The 23,436-nt window shown below is 39.5% G+C and overlaps 1 protein-coding gene across 5 annotated transcripts in view; it reads right to left on the reverse strand.

The window, feature by feature from the left end:
- The window catches only part of DAB1 (DAB adaptor protein 1), a 162,477-nt gene that overhangs the window by 16,080 nt on the left and 122,961 nt on the right, over positions 1-23,436 (reverse strand). For 2 of the 5 annotated variants that reach the window (XM_086617593.1, XM_086617594.1), the window contains exons 4-9: positions 22,979-23,110; positions 22,246-22,365; positions 21,610-21,648; positions 20,209-20,274; positions 14,568-14,627; positions 2,158-2,214 (exon numbers count right to left, since the gene is read on the reverse strand). In XM_086617593.1, the coding sequence (XP_086473719.1) occupies positions 2,158-2,214; positions 14,568-14,627; positions 20,209-20,274; positions 21,610-21,648; positions 22,246-22,365; positions 22,979-23,110 (474 nt within the window). The remainder of the gene's footprint in view (positions 1-2,157; positions 2,215-14,567; positions 14,628-20,208; positions 20,275-21,609; positions 21,649-22,245; positions 22,366-22,978; positions 23,111-23,436) is intronic. The other 3 variants (XM_086617595.1, XM_009985468.2, XM_009985469.2) reach the window with 3 other exon arrangements.

A 23,436-nucleotide genomic window follows, 5' to 3' on the forward strand; every position in this document is an offset into this window, starting at 1 on the left:
TTCACATGTTCTGGAGTAAAATTACTCTCTTCCACCCATCTGCATCTACAAATCAGTTCTGCTGGAGTCCAGGCGGATCCCTTACAGCTCTGCAGGAAACCTACAACCCACCTACCATCCTTATCAGGGTGGCTATTCTGGAAAGCTTTGAAGGGAACTCAAGAACTGCTCCTTCTTCACTACCTCTCTTCTGCCTGCTGGCTGTCCTTCTTCCCTGCATCATACTACATCGCACCCACACACGTGGGAAGCCACAATTCTCATTATGAATGAGATTTAATGCAAATCTTAATTCAGTTCATTGAAGCTCTTCCCCAGCTTAGACAAATAAACCTTGCAGCCTCCTTCACATATAGAGGTTTGAAATTCAGTTTGGTCTTGACCTGCAAATGTAGCCAACGCTCAGTGTTTTGGACATTAACCACGCTGGCTGGTCTTTACAACCTACCAAAGGATCACCCTAAGATTTCCACCCTTGCCCCTCCCCCCCCAAATTCTGTTATAAATATATCCTTTAAGAAATAAGATTACCATTCAAAATATAATAATTTCAAAGGTTTATAAATTTTTGCAATCCAATCTCTATTCCCATATACAAAAGCAATGCCACTATCACTTAGACCTGGAATTTGTCTAGCAGATTGGATGATTCTCAGCTTTGCATCTAACAATGTACCTAGAGATGAATTATTTTGCGTTTCCTCACATCATATCTTACACTAAATAGATCACATTGCTTTAGTGATATGACAATACATTTTCTTCTTATGGGCTTATATATTCCTCTAAGTATCTGCATGGAAATAGAAGAAGGAAGAAAGAAAAGAAATCCACGTTTTCTCCAGGGCACATCGATTCTAGCATACATTAATAAAATTGTTAGAAGTAGCTTCAGCCAAAAAAAAAGGCCGTAAGTCACTTTTGCAGTGTGTGCAAACACACTAGGCAAGTATTGTTAAAATGCTCAGAAAAGTTGGAATGATGAAAACAGCAGCACTCGTTTGGAAACCACTTCAAGCCTCCTGTAGACACTACTGACTCAAGAGAAGCAAGGTGACACCAAATCTCACCATCTCTCCAAATTGCTTGTTCAGCACCACCCCTAAACCTGCACTTTCCTGCATGACTGGTGAGCTTTTCACTGTTTTCTCCTCTCTGGCTTCCTAAGAAACAGCTTGTGTCCTTTCCAGGAGACCACGAGCAAAGGCTCCTCTGGTGCTTCCATCGCAGGGGAGGAAGCAGGAAAGCAAGCCAGAGGGGATGTGAGAGAGCAGGACACGTGATTACATCGACTAAGAGGAAATGTCTGAAAAGTTATACGTTTTTTGTGGAAAAAATATTATACGTTTCGTATCAGTACTGAAAACTGATAGCGACTATACTTTTGAACTCAGGATCGTATGGTATGTATTTGAACGGTGGCAACTATGATTTCTATGCCTCAATACCTCTGTAAAATGGGAATAACAACACTTCTCAGAGTGCTTCAAGGTGATGGATCTTTGGAAACTCTTCGCAGATATAATTCTGTTAAAGCTCTTCAGAAAAACTTTGTGGATGGATTTCTAAACTGGCAGCTGGAGAGAGTGATAGGAAAGCCGACTTCACTATTTGTTGTAATAAGTCCTCACTCACAATATCCCCCAAGGAAAAGGAATATATTTACTGGGGAATCACTTCGTACAGAATAGCAATCTTATATGCAACAGGAGCTATAGAACTACGTCAGAGAATGGAAATAGAAATTTAGTGAGAACACAACTTCATCATTGACTTACTAGAGACAGTCTTAAACAGCAACACTTGAAGGTGGGATTTTAAAGTCCCAAATGGTTCAGATCTGGATTTTGTATCTAGCTTGTTTCTACGAGTCAGTTCTCAGCCTGTGTAAATTAATGCAACTTCTCTGACCCAGACGTAGTTTTATCCACTTGCAGCATATGAGATTCTGGACATCAAATAGTTATCTTTTATTTTTGTGATTTCACCGTCACTACAGAACTGATTTCACCCATTACACTTTTTTAAATTATTCACATCTGATATTAGCTACATTCCAGCGAAGTTAATCCCAAGCCGAATATTTTCAAATTGCACTATTCCTATAGGTGATTTCATCTTTATTTCCTTAAAACATTTTTAGTGTCACAACCTTACCTGAGTGACTGAAACAAGATTTTCATCAATGTCCAGCAATAAGTTTCCATTCTCCAGCTGTAAAGCATGATTTATGAAATGAAATGAATGATTTATGAAAATGACATGAATTTCTGAGCATGAAAATGATAACCTCCATAATTATTGACTTCAGTATTGAAATGAAAACCCTTTCCATCTTGCAGTGAGCCCAGATATGAAATCACCCAGTCAAAACGGTGAGTTTGAAAGCTGCTGGGATGTGGAGTGAAAAGACACTTTATCTGTGCTAAATCTCATCTTCTGGTGTATAAGGCAATTTCACTGCTTGCATCATAACTGTTTGTTTTCCCAGATACTTATTAATTCTGCAGTAAGCATACTCACGGAGCTCTGATTCTGCTTATGGTAATGGAACTTTTCATTGACTTGGTGAAAGAAAGGACTTAACATCCTCAGGAGGGGGTAAAAGACATCGAGTTTTGGACAACAAAAGCTCTAAAAGCATGTATTTGCAGAAAAACACAGCTTCCTCTTAACTAGGACAACTATAACATCAATGTAAACATATTTAAGATGAATATTTTCTTTCCATAGTAATTTTTTAAATTGTTTACATAAGTCAATTCAAGTTATATTTAAACGCAGAGTTTGTGTATATGTAAATATATGTGGGAGTATACTGCCCACACATACATACATTATCTATACCATCTACATATTTAACATAAATTATGACCTCGGTATCATCAGAATGCTGAAATTCAGATAACATTTATTGAAGTGTGAAAGACTATTTTTTTAAGAAACAAACATAACAGCAAGGTAACAAAAATCGAATCTTAGACGACTGAGAAACTTCAAACAAGTTACCAGCTGGTAATCCCACGCCATCTTAAAACAAGAAGTTTTAAAATCTCTGAAACAGCCTAGAATACTCTTTTCCCCCCCCACCTTGTCTCATCACAGACCTGAAGAAAAAAGGAAGATGGGCAAAACACAAAGCAAAAAGAAGAAAATGCCATGATGCACAACCAGGAAGGGATCCTGTCCTGCACCGTCTTGTAGCTGACAGCGTGTTCCTCCAGCTCCACATAAGGAAAGTGTAAAAAAAGCTGTGTCAATTTATTCAAAGAACTCCACAGACCTTGAAATTATTCTTTAAATGAAACCAGAAGGGTTTACACCTTCAGGAAAGGCCAGTTTTGGCCAGGAAATAATCACCTTTTGTTCTGACAGCCCTCTCGTTCAACCCCCTCCATCCTCCAGCCCCCAGGGATGCAGCTCCCACAGCTCCGCAACGGATCCTGTCCCAGCCACACTGCTCTGTGAAACCAGCTGAGAAATAGCCGTGTCTCAGCACAGAGCCAACATGTGAGCAGCGTTCAACGGACCGTTCGAAATTCCCACCTGTGCTACAGCGGGACCTTGCAGAAAACATTTGCCCAACATGTCACGGTACGTCCCCCAAGTGCCCAATTATCATGTAGCACTTGAGCTGCGTCTTCCATCAGCTCATGTTCTGCATCGCACGCTGGTGAGGAGACACTTCCTAAGGGGGAAATATCCCTGTCTGTTAGAGCATGGAACAGCCTTCAACGGCAATGGTGCCCAGGCTACAACACACCTATCAAGGGCAGAATTTGGCCCCTCTGAGCCTTCCTCTGGTTCAGCTTTTTGGTATAAAGTGCTTGCCCTTCACAATTACAGTCAACAATCCTCTCCCTCTTTCCCTTGTGCACCATAGAAAGTACACCAGAAGTCTGGAAAGATGCTCCAGTCTTTGATCTTCCTCTAGGATTGCTGTCTGTGGATGTAAAAGCTGGCTTTAATTATTCAAAAATGCATCTCCTTTCATACGAAAACAGCCCCTACAGCTTAGTCAACCAGGAACATACCAGTCACTCCCGACCAGCCACGCAGACCGAGGCGGAGGAAAGAGTATTAATCCTTGTAGCACGATGACATTAAACCTATAATGAAAGCTCCGTCTTTCTATACAGGCATGTGAGACATATTGTAAATCTTTTAAACATGAAATATGTAAATCTGGCTTCTTAAAGCAGCAGCAAGCTTTTTAAACCACTCCAGCCAGTAACGAAATTCCTCGTGACGCTTTGCACTATTCACTAAAGAAAAACATATTATCCAAGAGCTGGAGAAAAAACAAGAGTCAGAAGCAACGATGAGAGGTGAGTAAACTGCAGCTTTCAGAAACATAAATTGAAAATGATCCACCTCCATTACAGCATTTTCTCTGATTGCCAAGTACTCTGAAAAACATCTTTGTCAAGCAATGCAAAAAAGTTCAGATTTTGAAAAGGAAATCTAAGACAGGTCTCTTGCACGCATAAAAGTGTGAAGCACCTTACTTCGTTCACTCCTATAGATATAAGAAGCCAGAATATTTAACTTCTGTTACTCAGCCTGGTTTTGCCAAAGGCAAGGGATTTACACTGATTTACAGCATGAGAAAACTTGCTTAATATTGCTATACTTTTGCAAATGAGACGATAAAAGTAGCATCTTACAAAATGCTGAAATCTCAGAGAATGAAGCAAAGACAGTGCTTAAAAAGCATAAAAAAAATACACAGCAATTACCTTGCACTGTGATACAAAGCTCAGCAAGTAAAAAAGGGTATGAATAATACTAACTCTAGCAAATAACCGGTAATTAGTAATTAACCTTTGAGCTGGCCGTTAGCTGTTCAAATCTTTTAAGATAGCAGAGGGATTTAGACTTGGTTTCCTGCACTCAGGGCAAGTGTCCTGCCACTCCGCCCAGTAGAGAAAAGAGGGATCATCCAACCGTGCTGCCTCTCTGCACTTCCAATCTCCTTTTTCTAACAAGTATTTTACACTGAAGGTCTAATGACAAGTCAAACTAAAGATTTTTATTCTTATTTCAGCTAAAAATGTAAATATTTTGGCTATGTCAAATATTTTTTCTGATGGTTCAAATCATTACTTTAGTTAAGTAAAGCTCGAGTTATTTGCACAACCTTATACAACAAATGTTGATATTACGATGAGCTCCGTGAGCTGCAAAGAGCTTGCTAATTAGCTGCAACTCATTCTAAAAAAACAATTAGAACTATAACAAAGGAGCACATCAGAACCGTGACTAAACCAATAATCAGTCAAACCACATCTAGTAGGTTGACAAACACTGAAAACATCCAGCAGACATAATGTTTTCCTGTAAAACTACTGTTGGATTAATGGAATAGCATGGTAACTCAACAAAGAATTGCTCAATTACTTCCTAATTAAAGATAATACACTGAAGAATATGTGTGTGAAGAAAAGAATGACAATGCCTTCGCAATCTTCAACCTCCTACAGATCCTAAAGATGCTCAAATGCCTTAACCTTTCCCGTGACAGAGGAAACTGCAGCCACCACGTTACCATCAACCTCAATTTTCACAGGCATAGCTGAGCACAACCTTTTAGTTGTAAGGCTGCTGTGAACATTTAGGATGATTCCCAACCAGTGTGAGCCACATCAGTGAACTGGGCTGCCATAAAACTATACTGATTGATTTTTATCCAAAATACATGAATTTGGGCATCAGTCACCTACAGAGGGTTCAAATCCAGTGCTCAGAATTCTGAATCCTGGGTACAGGAATCCTCCTGTTTAACATTTTTTAGTTTCATAGGGTAACTTTTACTTGCCAGGAGCACTCTTGTGCAAGTAATTCTCTTCTGTATTTTTGCTGAAGTATAATCCAAGTACTGTCTTTGGTATGATATACCCTACTACAGGGTAGCCTTGAGCTTCATTGCATCCACCAACTGTCCAGTTTCCTTTGCTCATTCACTGGGAAGCGCTGGATATGCTGGTTAAAAACACTATTAGTCAGCCCTGTGCAGCTAAGGAGGTGGGATGGTTAAGGATAATTGACATAATAGATTACTGAGGCGTGTTTAAGTGAATTGCTTCACTGTTGCTCAATAGCTTCCTTTAAATTAAGGGTCTCTTCATATGATCAAAACATTTGCTTACTCATTTGTTTATTTTCACTTCATCTGAAGGGAACTTAATTCTGAATTCCCTGTGTACTTCAGGTATTTACTATTATAGGAAATGATATTTAAAATGTTTCAATTACCGCTTTTCGCTGACGGATTCTAATAAATCAAGAGTCCAAAAGGGTGACTCTAGTTTCAAGCCAGACCCATGCTGCTTCCAGGCAACATAGCACCCAAGGTAATTAAACTTCCCAGAGCACAAAGGATGCTGGTGCAAAGGTTCCAGCCACAGGGTGACCTCCTCCATATCTTCTCCAGACCCCCTGCAGTGGGTTCAGAAGAGCATGATATACACCATGGTATACACCAGGTGGATCACACATATTTAAAAGAAATGTTCCAAGTCCAGAAATATCACTGGATGTTGTTAACTAAACGCTGAGGCTTTCAAAATGTTGATGCATGCTACAAAAACTGTTATTATTTACATTTACTATGGACTAATAGGTCCTGGTATCTGTCTTCTAGAAACATAAGCTTGGCTTTAGATTTAGGTACCTTTACAAATATGTGCAATTTATTGCATGTGGCTGATGCAATGCAAAGATATTAAAATGAAACATATTTTTCCTTTCAACGGAAAACTGGAAACAAAGGGGAAGAGCAAAACACTTCAGCTGATACAGTGGCAAAAGCCAGCCTGCACCAAATTTCTTTCCAGCATGAGGAAGAGTGTCTGAGCAGGAAAATCGGGGACCAATAACAAGTTGCTGGCTGGTTCTACGGCAGGGTTTCCATCTAGAAGTTCTGGCCAGGTTTCCATTCAGAGTCATCGCCAGACACATTCATTGGCATCAGTGGCATTTCTTTCCTGAAGATCTGTTTCTGAAAGTAACGTACCTTTTGTTCCCAGTGTGTAGCTCTAGCAGTTCTCCCTTGGAAAAATGGGAATGAGGACAGTGGCAAAAGGACACGGTAAGAGCTCAGATGGGGAAAGATGAACTCTTTAATGTCAGGGGACTACGGCACTGCCCGGCTGGCACAATGCAGCCAGCCATGGTGACACGCGATGGCTTCCTTTAGCCGCAGATTCGAGAGATGAGCGATGGCGAGAATCCAAACTTCCACATGGGAGGAAAACTCCACTGCTAGACTGTGACGGCAGAGACAGCTTTGGATGCTTGCAAGGAATAAACTTCACAATGGAAGGGAATGAGAAATACCCCCAAATTTACTCTTTTGAAATACAAGGCAGAGTTATACACATCTGTCTAGCGGTTTTCAAAACGACAGGTGACTGGAGCTATAACCAAGAAACAAGTTATTTCTGTCTTCATTATTGAACACCAGGTCATCATGGCACTTTCAAAACCTTGAAATCTCCTGAGTTTCAGCAGGCAAAAAAAGCCATGACCTGTGTATTTCTGTACTTAATAACGCAGGATAGCACTGAATGAATCAGCAAAAATTTACAACAGTTCTCCCCAAACTGATGCAAAATGCATACAGCACTTTCCCCAGAACTGCACGCCTTCTCATTTGTAAATAAACACCAAATTGTGCAACTGGTATCATTTAATGCACACACCGATACAGATAGGTAAAGCTACAATCTTCACAACTCAGAAAGCAGGTTGTGAGTAAATAAATGTTTTAGCAAATTACTACGAGCTGCAGGGCTCCGAGCAAATCAAAATGTAGTGAATCAATATAACGTACAGCTGTCAACTTAATACATCATCAAAAGTTCACTATATGTAACAGAGCTTTACCGCACAATTAATGAGTTAGACCTGCGGCTCAGCTACACTCTCTTTTCTTTACTTTGGAAAATATCAAAAGGGACAGAATATTACCCCAGAAAATATATAGGAATGCAAGTAAGTTTAGGAATGCAAATCCACGTGAAGCCATCAGACATGCAACCTACTTTCTTAAACAGGCTGTGTAACTGTAAGGGACCACTGAAATGTTTATTATGTTTATATAGCCCGAGTTCTGTGTTAAAAGTACAAATCTAAACTGCCATACTAACACCCAGGCCACCTATATCCAACAGACAACCGTGTCACCAGGGCAAAACCTGCAGCTGCTGTTTGCTTCCTTGTTTCTTGCTGTTTGTACAGTACAGAGAGAGAGAACGATGATAAACTGATCAAGGGCAGTGCTGCTGGCTTACAGCTTTCTAACACTATGGGATGTCCCAAAATGCTAACAGATTGCACCAGGAAGTAAAGTGAATTCAAAGCTTTGATAGCATATAATTGTTCTGCTGGAGGTACAGGGTTTGGGATCACATTGAGAAATGCAGGAATGGAAAGCCTGTTAGGAAGACAACTCCTATGGATTAAAAAGAGCTCAAAATGTGGCCCACAATATCAATATGACATAAAAGAACAATTAAATCAGGGCATTTTACTCTCCTTTGTGAAATTATATTCCTACGCTATTAAAACCCACTATTTGACATGCTATAGATGCAAAATTGTGAATGGACCGAAACCAGAAGTTTGCGTGGGCATATTTTCAATGTTCAGAAACTATCCAGATTAAGATTCATCACCTTAAACAGCCTACACATTCACAATGGACTCTAACTCTCTAGATCGTTGGAAAACATACTCTGAATTCAGGTTAGCAGTTTTTTGAATATTCTCACTCTACCTGGCATTGCAAGAACAATTGTTCAAGAATCAATTGAAATATTCCAAACTTTGAGCTCAGGTGTCAATACCTACATAAGCCATGTACAGAATACACAAGAAGAAATGTCATTACTTCATGTTACAGATGCTATAACCTGGGAAAACTAGGGAAGAGGACCTGGTTTCTGCTTCCTGTGTCATTAAAATGTTTATTAAGAAGTAAACCACAAAGTATCCACAGAAAAAAAAAACTTTTTTTTTTTTTTTAAAAAAGGAAAAAGCAATACAAAGTCAAACAAAATAACGTAAAGATATATTTAGTTATTACAGCACTTCATCAGGGAACCGACATCTGACCATGTACCACTAAGTTGATGGTTATGATCTCTGTGAAACATCCCTGACGGTGGGTTTGAGCAAAGTCTCAGACCTGGCCTCTCACCTCATCTGAAGCTGAACAGAGTCTGCTAGTGAAAATTCAAGTGTTTAAGTGTGTTTTGCTGTGGATTCACTCCAAACTAGCGGCTGCATGGCTGTTTATGCCAGTGCTGAGTAAGGATAAAAGGCTTCTACTCAGGGTTTTCACTTGCATTTCACACAGATATAAACAGGAGCAGAAAGTATAGAACAGCAGAAGATGAGGTCCCTGGGTCTAGGAAGCAAAAACCACCTTGACAAAACTCAGTGACCTTTTACAACGCAGAAGTAATTAAATCACAGATAATGACAGACCTTGACTGGTAACATGCATACCTAACACAGTCCAAACAAACCAGATCTGTCAGCTACCTGCTATCTCCTCAGAGGAGTTAGTGCAAGGTCTACACTACAGATACTGGTATGTATATCCACCTCTGTCTAAAAAACATCAAAGGCCCACTAAAACATCTAAGAAACTCATGACACAAGACATGATCATAACAAACTAATATATTTTCAAACTTTGCAACAAGTAGCTGTGCCTGTTAAAAATGCATGTCCCACACCGCAACGTTAAACCTCCAACGTGAGGTTTAACTGAGCGTAACTGAGTCAGGGCATTTGAACATAGGTGTCTCTTTTAGCAAACGTAAATCATAGAAACATAGAATGGTTTGGGTTGGAAGGGACCTCAAAGATCATCTAGTACCAACCCCCCTGTCATGGGCAGGGAAACCCTCCATTACACCAGGGTTGCCAATAAAACCAGACAGCTTTGCCAGCACACATGGTCAGAGACTGGGTCTGTGCACTCTCTTATGTTTTAAAATTTGACCCTGAAAGCCTGATTGTGGAGGCTGAAGTCAACGTCATCACTCTTCAAGTTGTTTCTGTAAAGCCATTGTTGGAAACTTAGGGAAAAGCCAGTTACAAAGCTCCTCTCCAGACCAAGTGCCACAGAAAGAATTCACTTTGTAGAGGCTGGTCAGAGTTAACTGGAAAGCTGCTCTGAACAACTTCCTTGCCGGACATTTTGTTATGTCATTACTCCAGGGTCCCACTCTCCATGTCCGCTGGTGGAGCCCAGGGCTGCCCACACCTTCCAGCTGACCCCAGGCAGGCTGCCTCTGACAAGAGACTGGAAAAAGAGACCTGCAAATGGCACTGTAATCCCAGCCAGAATTAAAACTGAGCTTTCCCAGTTGGGGCAGAAGGATCAGGCAGCCCTTATGGCTTCCAGACCTGAGTGGGCTCAAGTCCAGCCCAGCTTCATCTGCTCCTCCCGTGCCTTGCCCCCAGGGCAGTCAAGTCACCTCCTGGCCATTCCACCCTGGATTGTTAATATTTTCCACGCAGCTGGTACTAGCCAGACGACTGCCTGCATTGTAAGGCATCACCTATAATGCTTTGAATCTTTATACAGCAGTAAGATGAGTTGTTTGAAAGCCTTCATAAAATTGTAAGCAGATAGTTTAGACATTTTGATGAGAAGAGAAGGTTTTATTGTGATGTGACTGACAGTTTCCGTGAAGGGTATTTACAGTTTGACTCTTATTACTAAAAACACCATGACAGGTAGAACTTGATGTGGATGTATAACAGGGAGACGATGGGAAATTACGACAAAAAGAGCTCATTACACATTTCACTTTTTCAGAACAGTTAATTTCACATACGGAACCACAATTCCTAAGTGGAGCGTGTACCACTTAACACAAGCTCTTTGGGGTGAGCTTGCTTTCTTTGTCTGGCTTGATGTCTATTCTCAGTGAATGGAGAATAGGAGAATTGGTCTAAGAGAGGAGCAGAGAGAAAATAGGAATGAATACCAGAAGTGTGATTTGATATAGAGGAAGGGAGACATACTAGGAGGGTACTGGATATCACGAAAAGTGCATGTTTGGAGCTGAGCTGCACGCCTGGCAGAGGAAATCTACAGGAGAGCAGGATTTGCTGCAAAGGGATGCAGCAAAGAGACTGGGAAATACAAGAATTATATTGAGCAAGCAATCTTTTCATCCCAATGTCAGAGAAGTGACTTGGCAACCAGCCACCACTCGTAATTGAGTTCAGTGGGTACGTTCAAATTCTGAGATCCGAGACTCATTCCTTTCCGCCTCATTTGCACTGTATTTACATTACTTGATATCAGAGATCATGAGGAGCCACACAGTAAAGTACTTTGACACCTTCTAAGAAATAGCCTCACCCAACGGCACAGGATTGTGTAAGTACATCGGCTATCTCGATGCATACACAATGTCAGATACTTCTGCTTCATGGCATTTCCAGGAAGATGCTTCATACCTTCACCCCCAATGGGATCCCATACACACAGAGAAAGCAATATTTGCCCAAACGGTCCTGGTTTCCTTAAGAAACTATATTATCGAAATCCAGCACGAACTACACTTCCCAGTTTCAAGGTAACCTTTGGAAAATGGATTCTGGATTTAGCTTTTACACCGTGGTAGATCTCGCCCCACCTAAGCCTAACTATCTAGAAGTTATCATACCTGAGAGTCATTTAAAGTTCCTCTGCAGCTATGAAAGAACAACGTCCAGATTTATTTCCACCTGAGAGCGACCCTCTCGTAGTCAGGTGGAATTTGTCGTGAAGCAGCTATTTTTCTCCCCTGGATACAGAGAGTCAAGGGTGGAGGGCGCCGACATGACTACATCAGTCTCTCTCACTTTTATCTGTGGAGACTAGAGATAACTTGCCTGAGAACACACCAGAGGAAAAGAAAACAATACCAAGATGGAAAATCGATCTCTGTCCAGGGAACGTGAGCAATTCCGTTTGAACTCAAGTAAAACTTGCTTCATTTTTATTAAGTGTTGTATTTATTGTCGGGAGAGAGAATTCATGGGGCCTGAAACCTGTTAGGAGCTACAAAAAGTTTCTCACTTTATTCTTCCTTCACAAAATTAATGAAAGCAAGATCTCCTAATAAAGAAAGTGTCCTTCCATGTTTAAACCAGGTAGATGAGATAGATTATTTGCCCTCAGATTGAATTTTAGAGGTTTATATAATAATGACAGCTATAAATTGAAAAAAAAAAAATTATGGCAAGTGTCTCAATGACAGAGAGTCTCAGATGTGGAAGGGTGAGCAATAAATCAGATGGGCAGTGGAATATTAAATTGCTAATTTTAAGAGCTATTGCTGCTTTTTTTTTTTTTTAATACATACTAATAAAAAGGTGAAACAAAAATCTCAGCTACATATTTCTTCCTCTTCTCTTTCTTCTCTTCTTCTTCATAAATTAAAGTACATAACTTGTTTGGAGAAAAAGCTCTAATCGCTTTAAATGTAACCATGAAATAGCAAAAAAAAAATATTAAGGTTGCAACTAGCCTCATGGAGATGACAAATGAAATACATTTGATGATTACAGAGTAGGTTCCATATGCCCTATATCTCACAGTCACGCTCTTTACCAGGACAGTCTAATACCAAAGTGTCTGCAGACATGATTGCAAGTGTACCCAACACCCAGTCACACTGCAACAACCTAAATTACAGACGATGTCCAGAGTAAATTTGAAACATTGCTGAAGGAATGATAAAAAAGTCACAGAAAATGTACAGCAGAAAAATTGTTACAATGACCTATATGAGAAACGAGTGAAAAATCCACAGGTATTCCTGGTCCACAAATACCTTCATTAGTTACGTGGCATGAGTTATTTTATTAGATTTCCCAGGCAACAGGGTGATGCCTCCCTCCTCCTCGTGGCTTATCATGAAATATTTATGGCAAGTTTTGTTTGTTTGTGCAAACCACAGAAGTGTCACCATTCAGGCTCCAGTCCAGCCCCTCCCCAGCATTTATCTTTTTTATTTGGCATCTCGGTCTCCATGCTCAGCCCAAGCTGTGCAAGTTACCATCTCCTTACATGAAAGGAGACCCTCTTTCTCTCTCTTGAATACAGGCGTTTTTCCCATGCTTACAGCAGACTGAAATTCCTGACCTTTTCCTCTGTTCCTCTCCATTCTCACACAAATCCTCTGAAATACTAATTTTCCATGCAACCAATGCAATCGAACAATTTCTCAAGGTATTTAGCACAAATTTATTTTAAATAGCATAACCTGCCCTTCAGCAAATGCATGCTTTGTTGCTAAGCATCTGTCATTCCACTTCTCTCAACCCCTTGTTACTATTCCTTATACATTCTGGGGATAAATGTTTCACCTCTTCAAAATGCTAATACACAGCAAGAGAATGGTGTCATTTGGATACAACAGCATGTTACTTCTAGTTTTTAAATAGTCTACTGTTCATGCAAGGCACAGGACAGAAAGAATTAAGTTGAAAGTCTGTACGGACCCTTAGCCTCTTGTATACTTAGAGCCCTACAGAAATAATACGTAGCAATATTGGGAGGAAATCTCCTTATGCTGATTACAGACCATAACAACCAGGAAAACAATGTGATACATAGACCAAAAATTCTGCCACTCAGGAATTTGTTGAGTGACACCTTTTTGCACACTTAATCGTGATGTAGTTCTTTCCAGAGTTTCTCACAGCTGTTTAAACTAATGGCAATTACACGTATCTCTGCCCTACAATGCTACAGCTCTTACAAAGCCACCACAGAAGTTGGCTTTATTGGAAAAATAATTGCTTTTTTATGGTGTATGTTAGGTTGAATTTTGATATAACTTGTTCTGTTTGGGTTTTTTTCCCACATGACTGAAAAGTAACTCTAATGCAAATTCCCGTTTTTTTGGTAACAGTTGATTTGGAGCTCCTCATGAAATCTTTACTTATCAGCACGCTGGATTCACTAGGAAGCCTTCTGAGAGGTGCAGACATTATAGCCACAGAAAATCACCGTGGAGGTCACAGACGATGTTCTGACCTACCTTTTCCTAAAGCTACTTCTCTCAACCTCTCTCTGCAGCCCTTGCCTCCTTGCTGTCCTACTAAAGCAAGCTGTAAGGAGCACAATGTATGAAGTACAGCTCTGATAGAGCACACTGGGGAGAAAAACGCAGCCCATGCTCACTCAGAGTGATAAGCCTTGCAGCACTGAGTAACAGAAGAACCCTTCCAACCCAGGCAGCAACGATTCATGCATTAACATGCAGAAGACTCAGTATCAACTCTTAAGCACAGATAACACATTTATAAAATGCGACTTTCATAAGAATGAGTTGGAAAAGCCAGAAAGGAGATTCAAGTAATGAATGAGATGAATATAAGTGACATTACAATCCTGGTTACTCTGAACCAACTCAGTCAACCCATAACACATCACTGCTAAAAATTCACATCACGAGGAATGTCCCAAAAGTAATATACAATAATGAAAGTCACATAAGCTAAGAAATACATCTTCTTTACTGCATATAAATAGGGAAGATACTTACACTTACAGGTTGACTTTTTGGCACATCATAAACACCTTCCTTCTTTTGGCTGGTAGGAACCTGCAACAGCAAATGAAACCCAAGGTCATTAACCAAAGAGGTTTAATGAAAAATTGAAATCAGTAACTGATATTTATGTACAGGATAGTCATTTATATTAATGAAATCAAGGATGGTTCCCTTTTCATTCAAGCAGTAACATTAATGGAGACGATACTGAAGAAATAAAAACTCTATTTGAATTTTTTAAATCCTAAAGACCACTAGCATTCAGAAATGAGATTTTCATTCTCGGTAAAGTTCTGTTGTATTAAGTCCAGGTGCACTTGGATCTCATTCCTACTTATATGGTTGGTTTTTTCATTCTACTTGGGGTGTTAGAAGATGCACATGGAAGTCATGAACAGGTCAGCATGTCATCATCCTCCATGGCAGAGATCCAGAGGAGAGCTACTGATCTGAGGGGTAACTGATGTTTGAACTACGGCATTAGATTTCTTCCTTCCAATTCATTTACTAATCTAAATCAAATAAATTCATAACAAGTACCCCTGCAGTGATCGGGCCTTGCAGCTACTCTAAGTGACGCTTGTTACAATTCTGCCATCCAGAGGGACCTTGACAGGCTGGAGAGGTGGGCCTGTGTGAACCTCATTATGTTCAAACAAGGCCAAGTGCAAGGTCCTGCACATGGGTCGAGGCAATCTCAAGCAGAAGTACAGGCTGGGCGGAGAATGGATTGAGGGGAGCCTTGAGGAAAAGGAGTTGGGAGTGCTGGTTGATGAGAAGCTCAACATGGGCCAGCAATGTGCACTGGCAACCCAAAAAGCCAACTGCATCCTGGGCTGCATCCAAAGCAGCGTGGCCAGCAGGTCAAGGGAGGGGATTCTGTCCCTCTACTCTGCTCTCGTGAGACCCCACCTGCAGTACTGCATTCAGTTCTGGGGTCCCCAACAGAAGAAGTATATGGACCTGTCCAAGTGGGTCCAGAGGAGGCCCACAAAGATGATCCAAGGGCTGGAGCACCTCTGCTATGAAGACAGGCTCAGAGAGTTGGGGCTGTTCAGCCTGGAGAAGAGAAGGCTGAACAGCCTGGAGAAGAGAAGGCTCTGCTCTTCTAGCAGCCTTCTAGAACCTAGAGAGTCCTACAAGAAAGCTGGAGAGGGGCTTTTTACAAGGGTGTGTAGTGATAGGACAAGGGGCAATGGATTTAAAGTGAAAGAGGGGAGATTTAGATAAGATATAAGGAAGAAATTCTTCACTATGAGCGTGGTGGGGCACTGGAACAGGTTGCCCAGAGAAGTTGTGGCTGCCCCATCCCTGGAAGCGTTCAAGGCCAAGTTGGATGAGGCTTTGAGCAACCTGATCTAGTGGAAGGTGTCCCTGCCCATGGCAGGGGGTTTGGAACTAGATGATCTTTAAGTTTCCTTCCAATCCAAGCCATTCTATGATTCTATGAATTTTGCTAGGGAATTACTGGCTTGTCAGAGTCTGACACAGCCAAGAAGCTAAGTCAACAGCCTCGCATGGACAGGGGTGATGCACTCAAAAAAACTTTGCATGAGTCTCCAGTTGAGTCAATAGTCATGATTTACACCTTGGGCATTCATAGCCTATTCATGTAAATTCAGTTGCTTTGTAATGCTGGGCTTTGCTTGCCTAAGGACTGCTGGTTTACATATTTATAATTTGTGATCATATTTCTTTTCTTTCCTAGAAGCACTGAACGTCTACTGTGAATGTTGCAAGAAAAAAGAACAGTAAAAATAGCTCTAAACTGGCACAAATGCTGTAAGTAAATCAGTGCTACTTTTCTACTGAACAAGGGCATTCAGCATAAGAAGGTTACATTTCAGACATGAATGAAACCTCACAGTTCAATAGGAGAAATAATACTGCAGATATGACAAAATGATTACATTTTTGCTTTCTAAGACAATAAACAGAGTTCTGATATTAGAGTAGGTCTGGTTTAGGGGAAGTTGAAGGAATGTTGGTTATTCATTGAGATGTGCTATCATTTCTTATTCTGTATAATATATAAAAAACTCTCTTGACTGTTCAAACATTCTCTTGCCCATGTTTAAACTGTCAAAGTCTTCACAGGAAAGCATGCATCTTTAACTTGGTGCACATTGCAGAGGTTTTTCAAGAGCACTCCAGAGGCATGAGAACAGAATCCTCACAGAAACTGAACAAGTTTTTCAGAAGATCTCTTCTATTCCTATCCTGGGAATGACTTGCTTGCCTTGGTTTTCTCAAAGTACTGGCCACTTCCACTAAAACCACCTATCGCATTAGATATGTGAAATTGGTGAGAGTGGAACAATTCAATTTCATGGCAATAACAGTCTGTAAAGAGAGCTTGAAATGGCAGTGTAAGAGTAGAAACCAAGAATAGTCTATTTAGTAAGGCACTAGAAAGCTTAGTTTTCATAAATAGAAGACAAAAGTGGTAAGAGAAACTATTTAGAAACTATTGTCAGGGTGCATTTTTCTTTTCTTTCTGGAAAGTTTCCCCTTCAGCCATTCTTCCACCTCTTCCATGAAGTCATCCCAGTTTGCACACTCCTATCCACAGCTTATTGTGGAATGAGCATTTTCCTTCACTATTGGTCACCTCATTTTTTACTCCAGCTTATCATTACATTAAAGAAAAGCTCCTGATTTCTAATATCAAGACACAGACAATTTTTCGAAAGACCTTCTTCTCTCCCAACTCGATAGCATCCGTCTTCCTGTTGTCTTTACTTGCCATGTATCATCATGGTTTTTTGCATCGCTAATTAGACCGGGGTTCTGCAAGGAATTTCTCCTGTTTTTTCTTTCATTAGCTATATCAGCAAAGAGGCACTAGCACTATTGCTGCTGACAGCTCTGGCTCTGTGACAGGCTGTGAACCATTTTGACGTGCTTGTATCTTATCAGTGATACAAGCACCACAGCTCAGAAACCCCCATCTCAGATTGTCAACTCCTGGTGGAGCAGAACTTGCCTCTCCGTAGAGACCAACGCTGCTACATACACAACACAAAACCACCTAAGAAAATCCCATCCCCACCTCACTACCATAAAACAACAGACAGGCAAAGAGATGCTATTAAGAAATCTGACACTGGGTGAGAGGATTGGTACATGATCAGTGATCAAATCCTTGCATCACTAACACATTAGAGCAACTTATATAGACAGAAAATACTAAAAGAGGAGACAGACAGACAGTCTTTGGGGTAATGTATCAAAGAAAGGTGACAGACAGAGCAAGAATGCTTAAAAAGAAAACTGAGACCTCTACTATGTTAAAAAGAAATCGAAATTGTCACTTTCAGCACATATATTCCACCTCCAGTTACCCACTGGCTAGGAATCTTTTCCTCCATGGGAGAAGCAAATTCTTGGCATACCAGCTCTTGGTTAAAAAACAGAGCAGTACCAGACAATTTGGTGCGGTTGAAGCAAGGATACATCGGGTTACTGACCAGATGCATGTTTAGCAAAGTCTAGTATGGGAAGGTTTTGTAGTAAATAATAGAGGCTGGCATCAATTTGCATAAAATGAAAAAAAAAAACAAACCACCAAACAAACAAATTAAAAATAAAGAAATAAGGACTTTTTCTAATTTCATTTTTAATAGCAGCCTGCTATTAAATTTGCATAAAATGAAAAAAAAAACACCCCACCAAACAAACAAATTAAAAATAAAGAAATAAGGACTTTTTCTAATTTCATTTTTAATAGCAGCCTGCATGGTTCTGAGATCATCAAGATCTTGTAGGAGAAACAATTTTGCCAGTGATCTGAATGTAAGCTCTGAGCTATGGCAACCCAGATTTATAGCAAGCCAAGAGCTCATGAAGTCCATGGGAACTAGGAAGCTTGTGGCTCTGGGTAAGTCTACGGTAGCAATACTTCAGCACCTGTCAATCACAATAGATAACAGAAAAAGACTCCCAGCTCCCTAATCTCAGCATTTGCTGTACTCAAGGTATTGCCTGTAGTAAATTTAGAGAAGGACAATGCTAGACTGCGTATACTGAGAGTATGGTATATTCACCACTGGTATTTTCTGTGCAGCACTGTGGGAGGAAACACTTAATTGCATCCAGATACTTACAGGACGGTAACAGTAGTACCTCGAGATGAAGCAAGACCTCTCTATCTGCTTATCACTTTCTATTTCCTTTTGAAGAAAAAGAAACTGGCCAAAGAGTCCTCCTGTTCTTTATGCCATTCCTCAGAACACAGTTCTTAAGTCCTCCCTATGCACCAGAGTTTGCTCCAAGATCTCCAAACACTGGGAGTGATGACCCCATTTTGCTTGTTTTCACCAGTAATTCTCTACAATGTCACTAAAAGCTCTGCACTTTGATGAACAGCAACCAGAAATTTCTCATCTGAATATAGTTGTCATATGAATTTTGTTTCTAGCATAAAACTGACAGGTAAAGTAGTCCTTTATTAAGAGATTGCTCCCTGAAAACAGTCAAACTTACAACACCATGTGGTAGAAGATTTTCTACCTTAGTCAGACTCTCACCATGACAGCTTTGCATGTTTTGGTCTAGAGATGCAGAAAGATGCATGTTCTAGTGTGTGTGGCAGGGTGCCAGGAAATCAACAGAGACAGGCTAAATGAATCTCATCTTAATGACCCTCTGATGGAGTCTATATATAATTTTCTAATGTTTAACTCACAGTTCCCTTTCCCACTTAGCTTCTTTCTATTTTGTCTACAGCTACTGTATCCTTCCATGTTTTCTATTACCTTCCTAACATTTCTCATTACTTAAAGAAATACCTTTCCTCTTTTTATTTTTTTTCCTTGGTCCTGTCTATCTGAAAAAAGCTTTTCCTATTAGCAGATCAGTCTCTAGTACAGCTAGATGAAATGCTTAATCACTGCTTGAATCTCCTTCCCCTCCCTATTAAATGATTTCCTTGAATCACAATTTTCTTACAGCACACAGAGACTTCTGTCTATCTCCAGATTTGCCTCTAGTATATGATACAAAACGAATTACACTGTATTTTAATAAACCCTGGACTGATCCCTCAAGGACAAATTGAACGACAAAAGATTATTTTATGTTGCTTTCAATGTAATTTTTTGTCAGTGTGAAGAATGAGAGTTTGGGCTCTAACGTAACACATGCACTCTGAAAATATTTTCCCCAGTCTGGGGTATATTCATTGAGAGCTCTTAGGTTTTGCACAGTTATTTACTTGGTTAGCCAGAAAGAAGAGCAGTACCATCAAAACATCTTTCTAAGAATTGAATCCAATTCTTAGTTGGATGGTCTGCCCCTCTCGGAGTTTTCAGTTTCTTAGAATAGGTGTAGAAAGTTTCCAAAAACTAATAGAAAAAAAGAGAATCCACTATTTGCTGCCTTACATGGTGCACTCAAAACTTTAAGACCCTTGATAAGTTGACAAAGTTAATAAAATTTGCAGAAGCTGAAATGACAAACAACAGAAAAATCACACTGAGACCGGCAGATTATTCATGTCATGTCATCAGAATGGAATGCCAGACATTTTTGTGATGAATGAAAACTGATAAAAGTGAACCATGTATGAAATGTACTTTACTAAATGCTTGCGATCGTTGCAATGAAAACACCGAAGTTAGCGATTTTATACCTGATAAATGTTTTCTTCCGTTTCAGGCTCACGGATTGGCTCGTGTCCAGCCTCAAACACAATGTACTATTACACCAGCCGCCAGAGAGGAAAAGTCAAAGATGAAACAGAAGGGAAAAAGGCTATTTGGAATTCCACGTAAAAACATAGGCAGGCATTAAAGAAACAAGTTCAAAGTACAGGCTGGCAGCAGGACAACCGGTTTGTTGGAAAGTGCAGAGTAAGGTTGTTTCATGTTTCATAAACTGGCAATGAATAGACCTAAATCTCCTCTAATGATCATTAGAGCAACTTCCTAATTCTTTCTCGCTAGGGAGACCGCCTGTGGCCCAATATTAATTTTCTGAAGTCAACGTGAATTTTGCCTCTTTTACATAACGGCAATTATTTCCACATATATTTATTACCTATGAATAAAAAAGCTAAATCCAAACTGGGGAGAACAAGCTGGTGCTCATGTAACAGGCCACATGGCAAAAGGCTGTCACAACGCTTTTCATTTTCAGGTTCTCGCTTTATTGTGAAGAGCACAAAGTAAAACTCCTGACATTATAAAAGCTGAATAGTAATTTAGGGCATCCTAATTCTTATCATCTCTCTTGCTGCACCTCAGGCACCGTTCAATATTCACTAATGCTTGAATCAGTTTCTTTCAGCATGCCTCCCACTGACATGCTTAAGTGGAAGAACACAAAATCTCCAGGAAAGAAAAAAAGTAAACTATCATATATTTTGTTTCAGCAGAAGACATGAGAATGAAATTACATCTTTTTCTTCTTCACACTCAGTAGGGTATCGGACATGAATATATTGACAGATTTCTGATAATTATCTTTGCTCCCAGACATTCTCCTTGGATGAAACAAGACTTAAATTTCAGATCTATTATTAAATCATAGCCTAAACATCAACAAAGGACAGTGTTATAACATCAGTTCCACTGTTGTATTTTTTTCCAAATATTCGCCGAGTTAAATTCTAGCCCCATAGAAGACAAAACCAAAATGTCAATTTATTACTACCAGACCAAGATGTCACCTTCCTTATTCTCAAAGTAAGTCCCTTTTCACTTAGAGTTTGTGTTCAAAAACGATGACAAATCTCATTTGGAAACTTAAAATCTGGACTCACAAGCCACATTTTAGGAAATATTTACCACATATTTAACCTAGTATTTCTATACTCCAACTGAAATACGATTCTATTCTATACAGATAAATTATGCTATTACTTACAGCTTAATCTGTAAATACTCTACTTTCTGTAAAAATCTTACAAGTTTCTCAGAAGACGAGTCTCAGTAAACTTCAAAACATCTTGTTAAAGGTTTTGGCTGTGTTTGAAGATAACATATATCTAGTCATTTCTGAAACTCCAAGGCCATACAGCTTCAGAAATTACCTGGTATACAGGATCTTCTACATCTTCTTCCAAAATTGTCTACAGCAAAGTAAGAGGACAGGCAGTAAAAGCAAAGAACATAAACAGTAGAGATAAAAGAACTGTATACAGAAATAAAAGGACAGCAAAGAAATAAGCAAAATGGGCAGGTAAGCATATAGTTTTCTTTCTTCAGTGTACAGATAAAGTCACATTATTTTACAAAGTAACTTTATTCAAGTTTCATCTGAGTTTAACAATCTGCACCTTATTTGATTTGATTCAAATACACACATTCAGAGTTATATTGAATCTTCCCTGAAGTTTTAGACACTGGTAAAAACCTGACTTAGAGCACACAGACCTTAGTTAGAGTTTTCCTTCTGAATTAGAAGAAACACTACGCGGGAAATGAACAGATCATTTCCAGTTGCTAATATGTTCATCACACCCCGAGTGATAGCTTTCATCACCGTTTAATCCTACTCCTGAGCCCATGATGGCTGTCAGGCTCGTATTCGTCCTTTTGAAGCTAGCACCGTTCAAACCCGTTGCTGTTAAGAAATACTGAGGATGTTCAGTGCCTCTTTGGAGTTACTTTGGAGGGATACTTCAAACCACATTTTTCTTGGCAGTAGTCTAAGCTTATGCATGTACCTGGTATACCGCTTGTTCACACTGTTTGTCCTTTTGTGCCTTTTTTTCCATTTCTTCCCTTTGTTTCAGTTCATAGATGAGCTGAAACAGGTCTCGCAAGTCCAGAATTACAGGTTCAGCCTATGGAAGCAAAAACAGGATGGAAAGTTTCTCTATGGGAAAATATACTCCTGCTGATAGAGCAGTTATAGCACCTCCACAATTGGAAAGAACTTCAAACAGAATTAATTTCTACCTTAGCATCCAGGCTCAGGTTAATTTCTATCGAATTAACTATATTTGCAAATTAATGACAATGATAATTATGAATATAAAAGGAATTATGACTATAAAAGGCATATATATGAATATAAAGTCATATTTATTAGTGGTTTCTCATACAAACCGAATTATGGTAGACTATATGCAAAGTAGCTACTTGGTATCTATCACTTTCTGATTGAATGAGTATAGGAATAAAATTGAACTCTCTATCCAGTCTGGTTTAGTTAAAAAGGAAAACAATAACTAATTATGAAAAAGAAAAATCCTGAAAAATCAGAAATAATGAAATACATTCCCTTTTTCTCAAGCTGGTTTAATTAACTTGCAATTTAAGAACACCTAAGTAGACACTCGTGACAAGACTAGTGCAGTCATAAACAATACAAGATTGGCCTCTTGAACAGCTTCGTACAAACACGGCTTTTCTATTGAGTTACACTGTAGAAAATGACAGTGATCTGATACTTACTGCCTGGGCTGTTTTTATTGCCACAAATCTGTGATTTCCCTCCTTTCCACATACATATCCAAACGCTCGATGGTCTGTGATGTCCTTTGCGATGTATGAAATTTCATGAACTGCATGGTGGTGCTGTAGTAGCTATTAAAAAAAAATAAACACAACACAGTAAGAAATATCCATCAAAATGCTCCATTAAAAAGCTGTAAAATTTCTTTTTCATCAGTGCTTTACCTGGACCTCAATACACCTATGGAATTCAAGCAAACAAACATAACCTGGTGTCAAAACCAATTAATATCTGAACTGTTTAAACCTATTCTCTTTTCAAAACCTAGCCATTAATAATTTGACTAAAAGCTACAATTAAATCTTTTTCTTAGTATCTTTTGGTGAGATATAATTCAGTAGAAAACATCATGTTACCTAGTTACTACCGATACAGCATCCTAGGTACAGAATCAATA

Source organism: Tauraco erythrolophus, chromosome 10 (genome assembly GCF_009769465.1).
Source record: "Tauraco erythrolophus isolate bTauEry1 chromosome 10, bTauEry1.pri, whole genome shotgun sequence".
NCBI lineage: Eukaryota > Metazoa > Chordata > Aves > Musophagiformes > Musophagidae > Tauraco > Tauraco erythrolophus.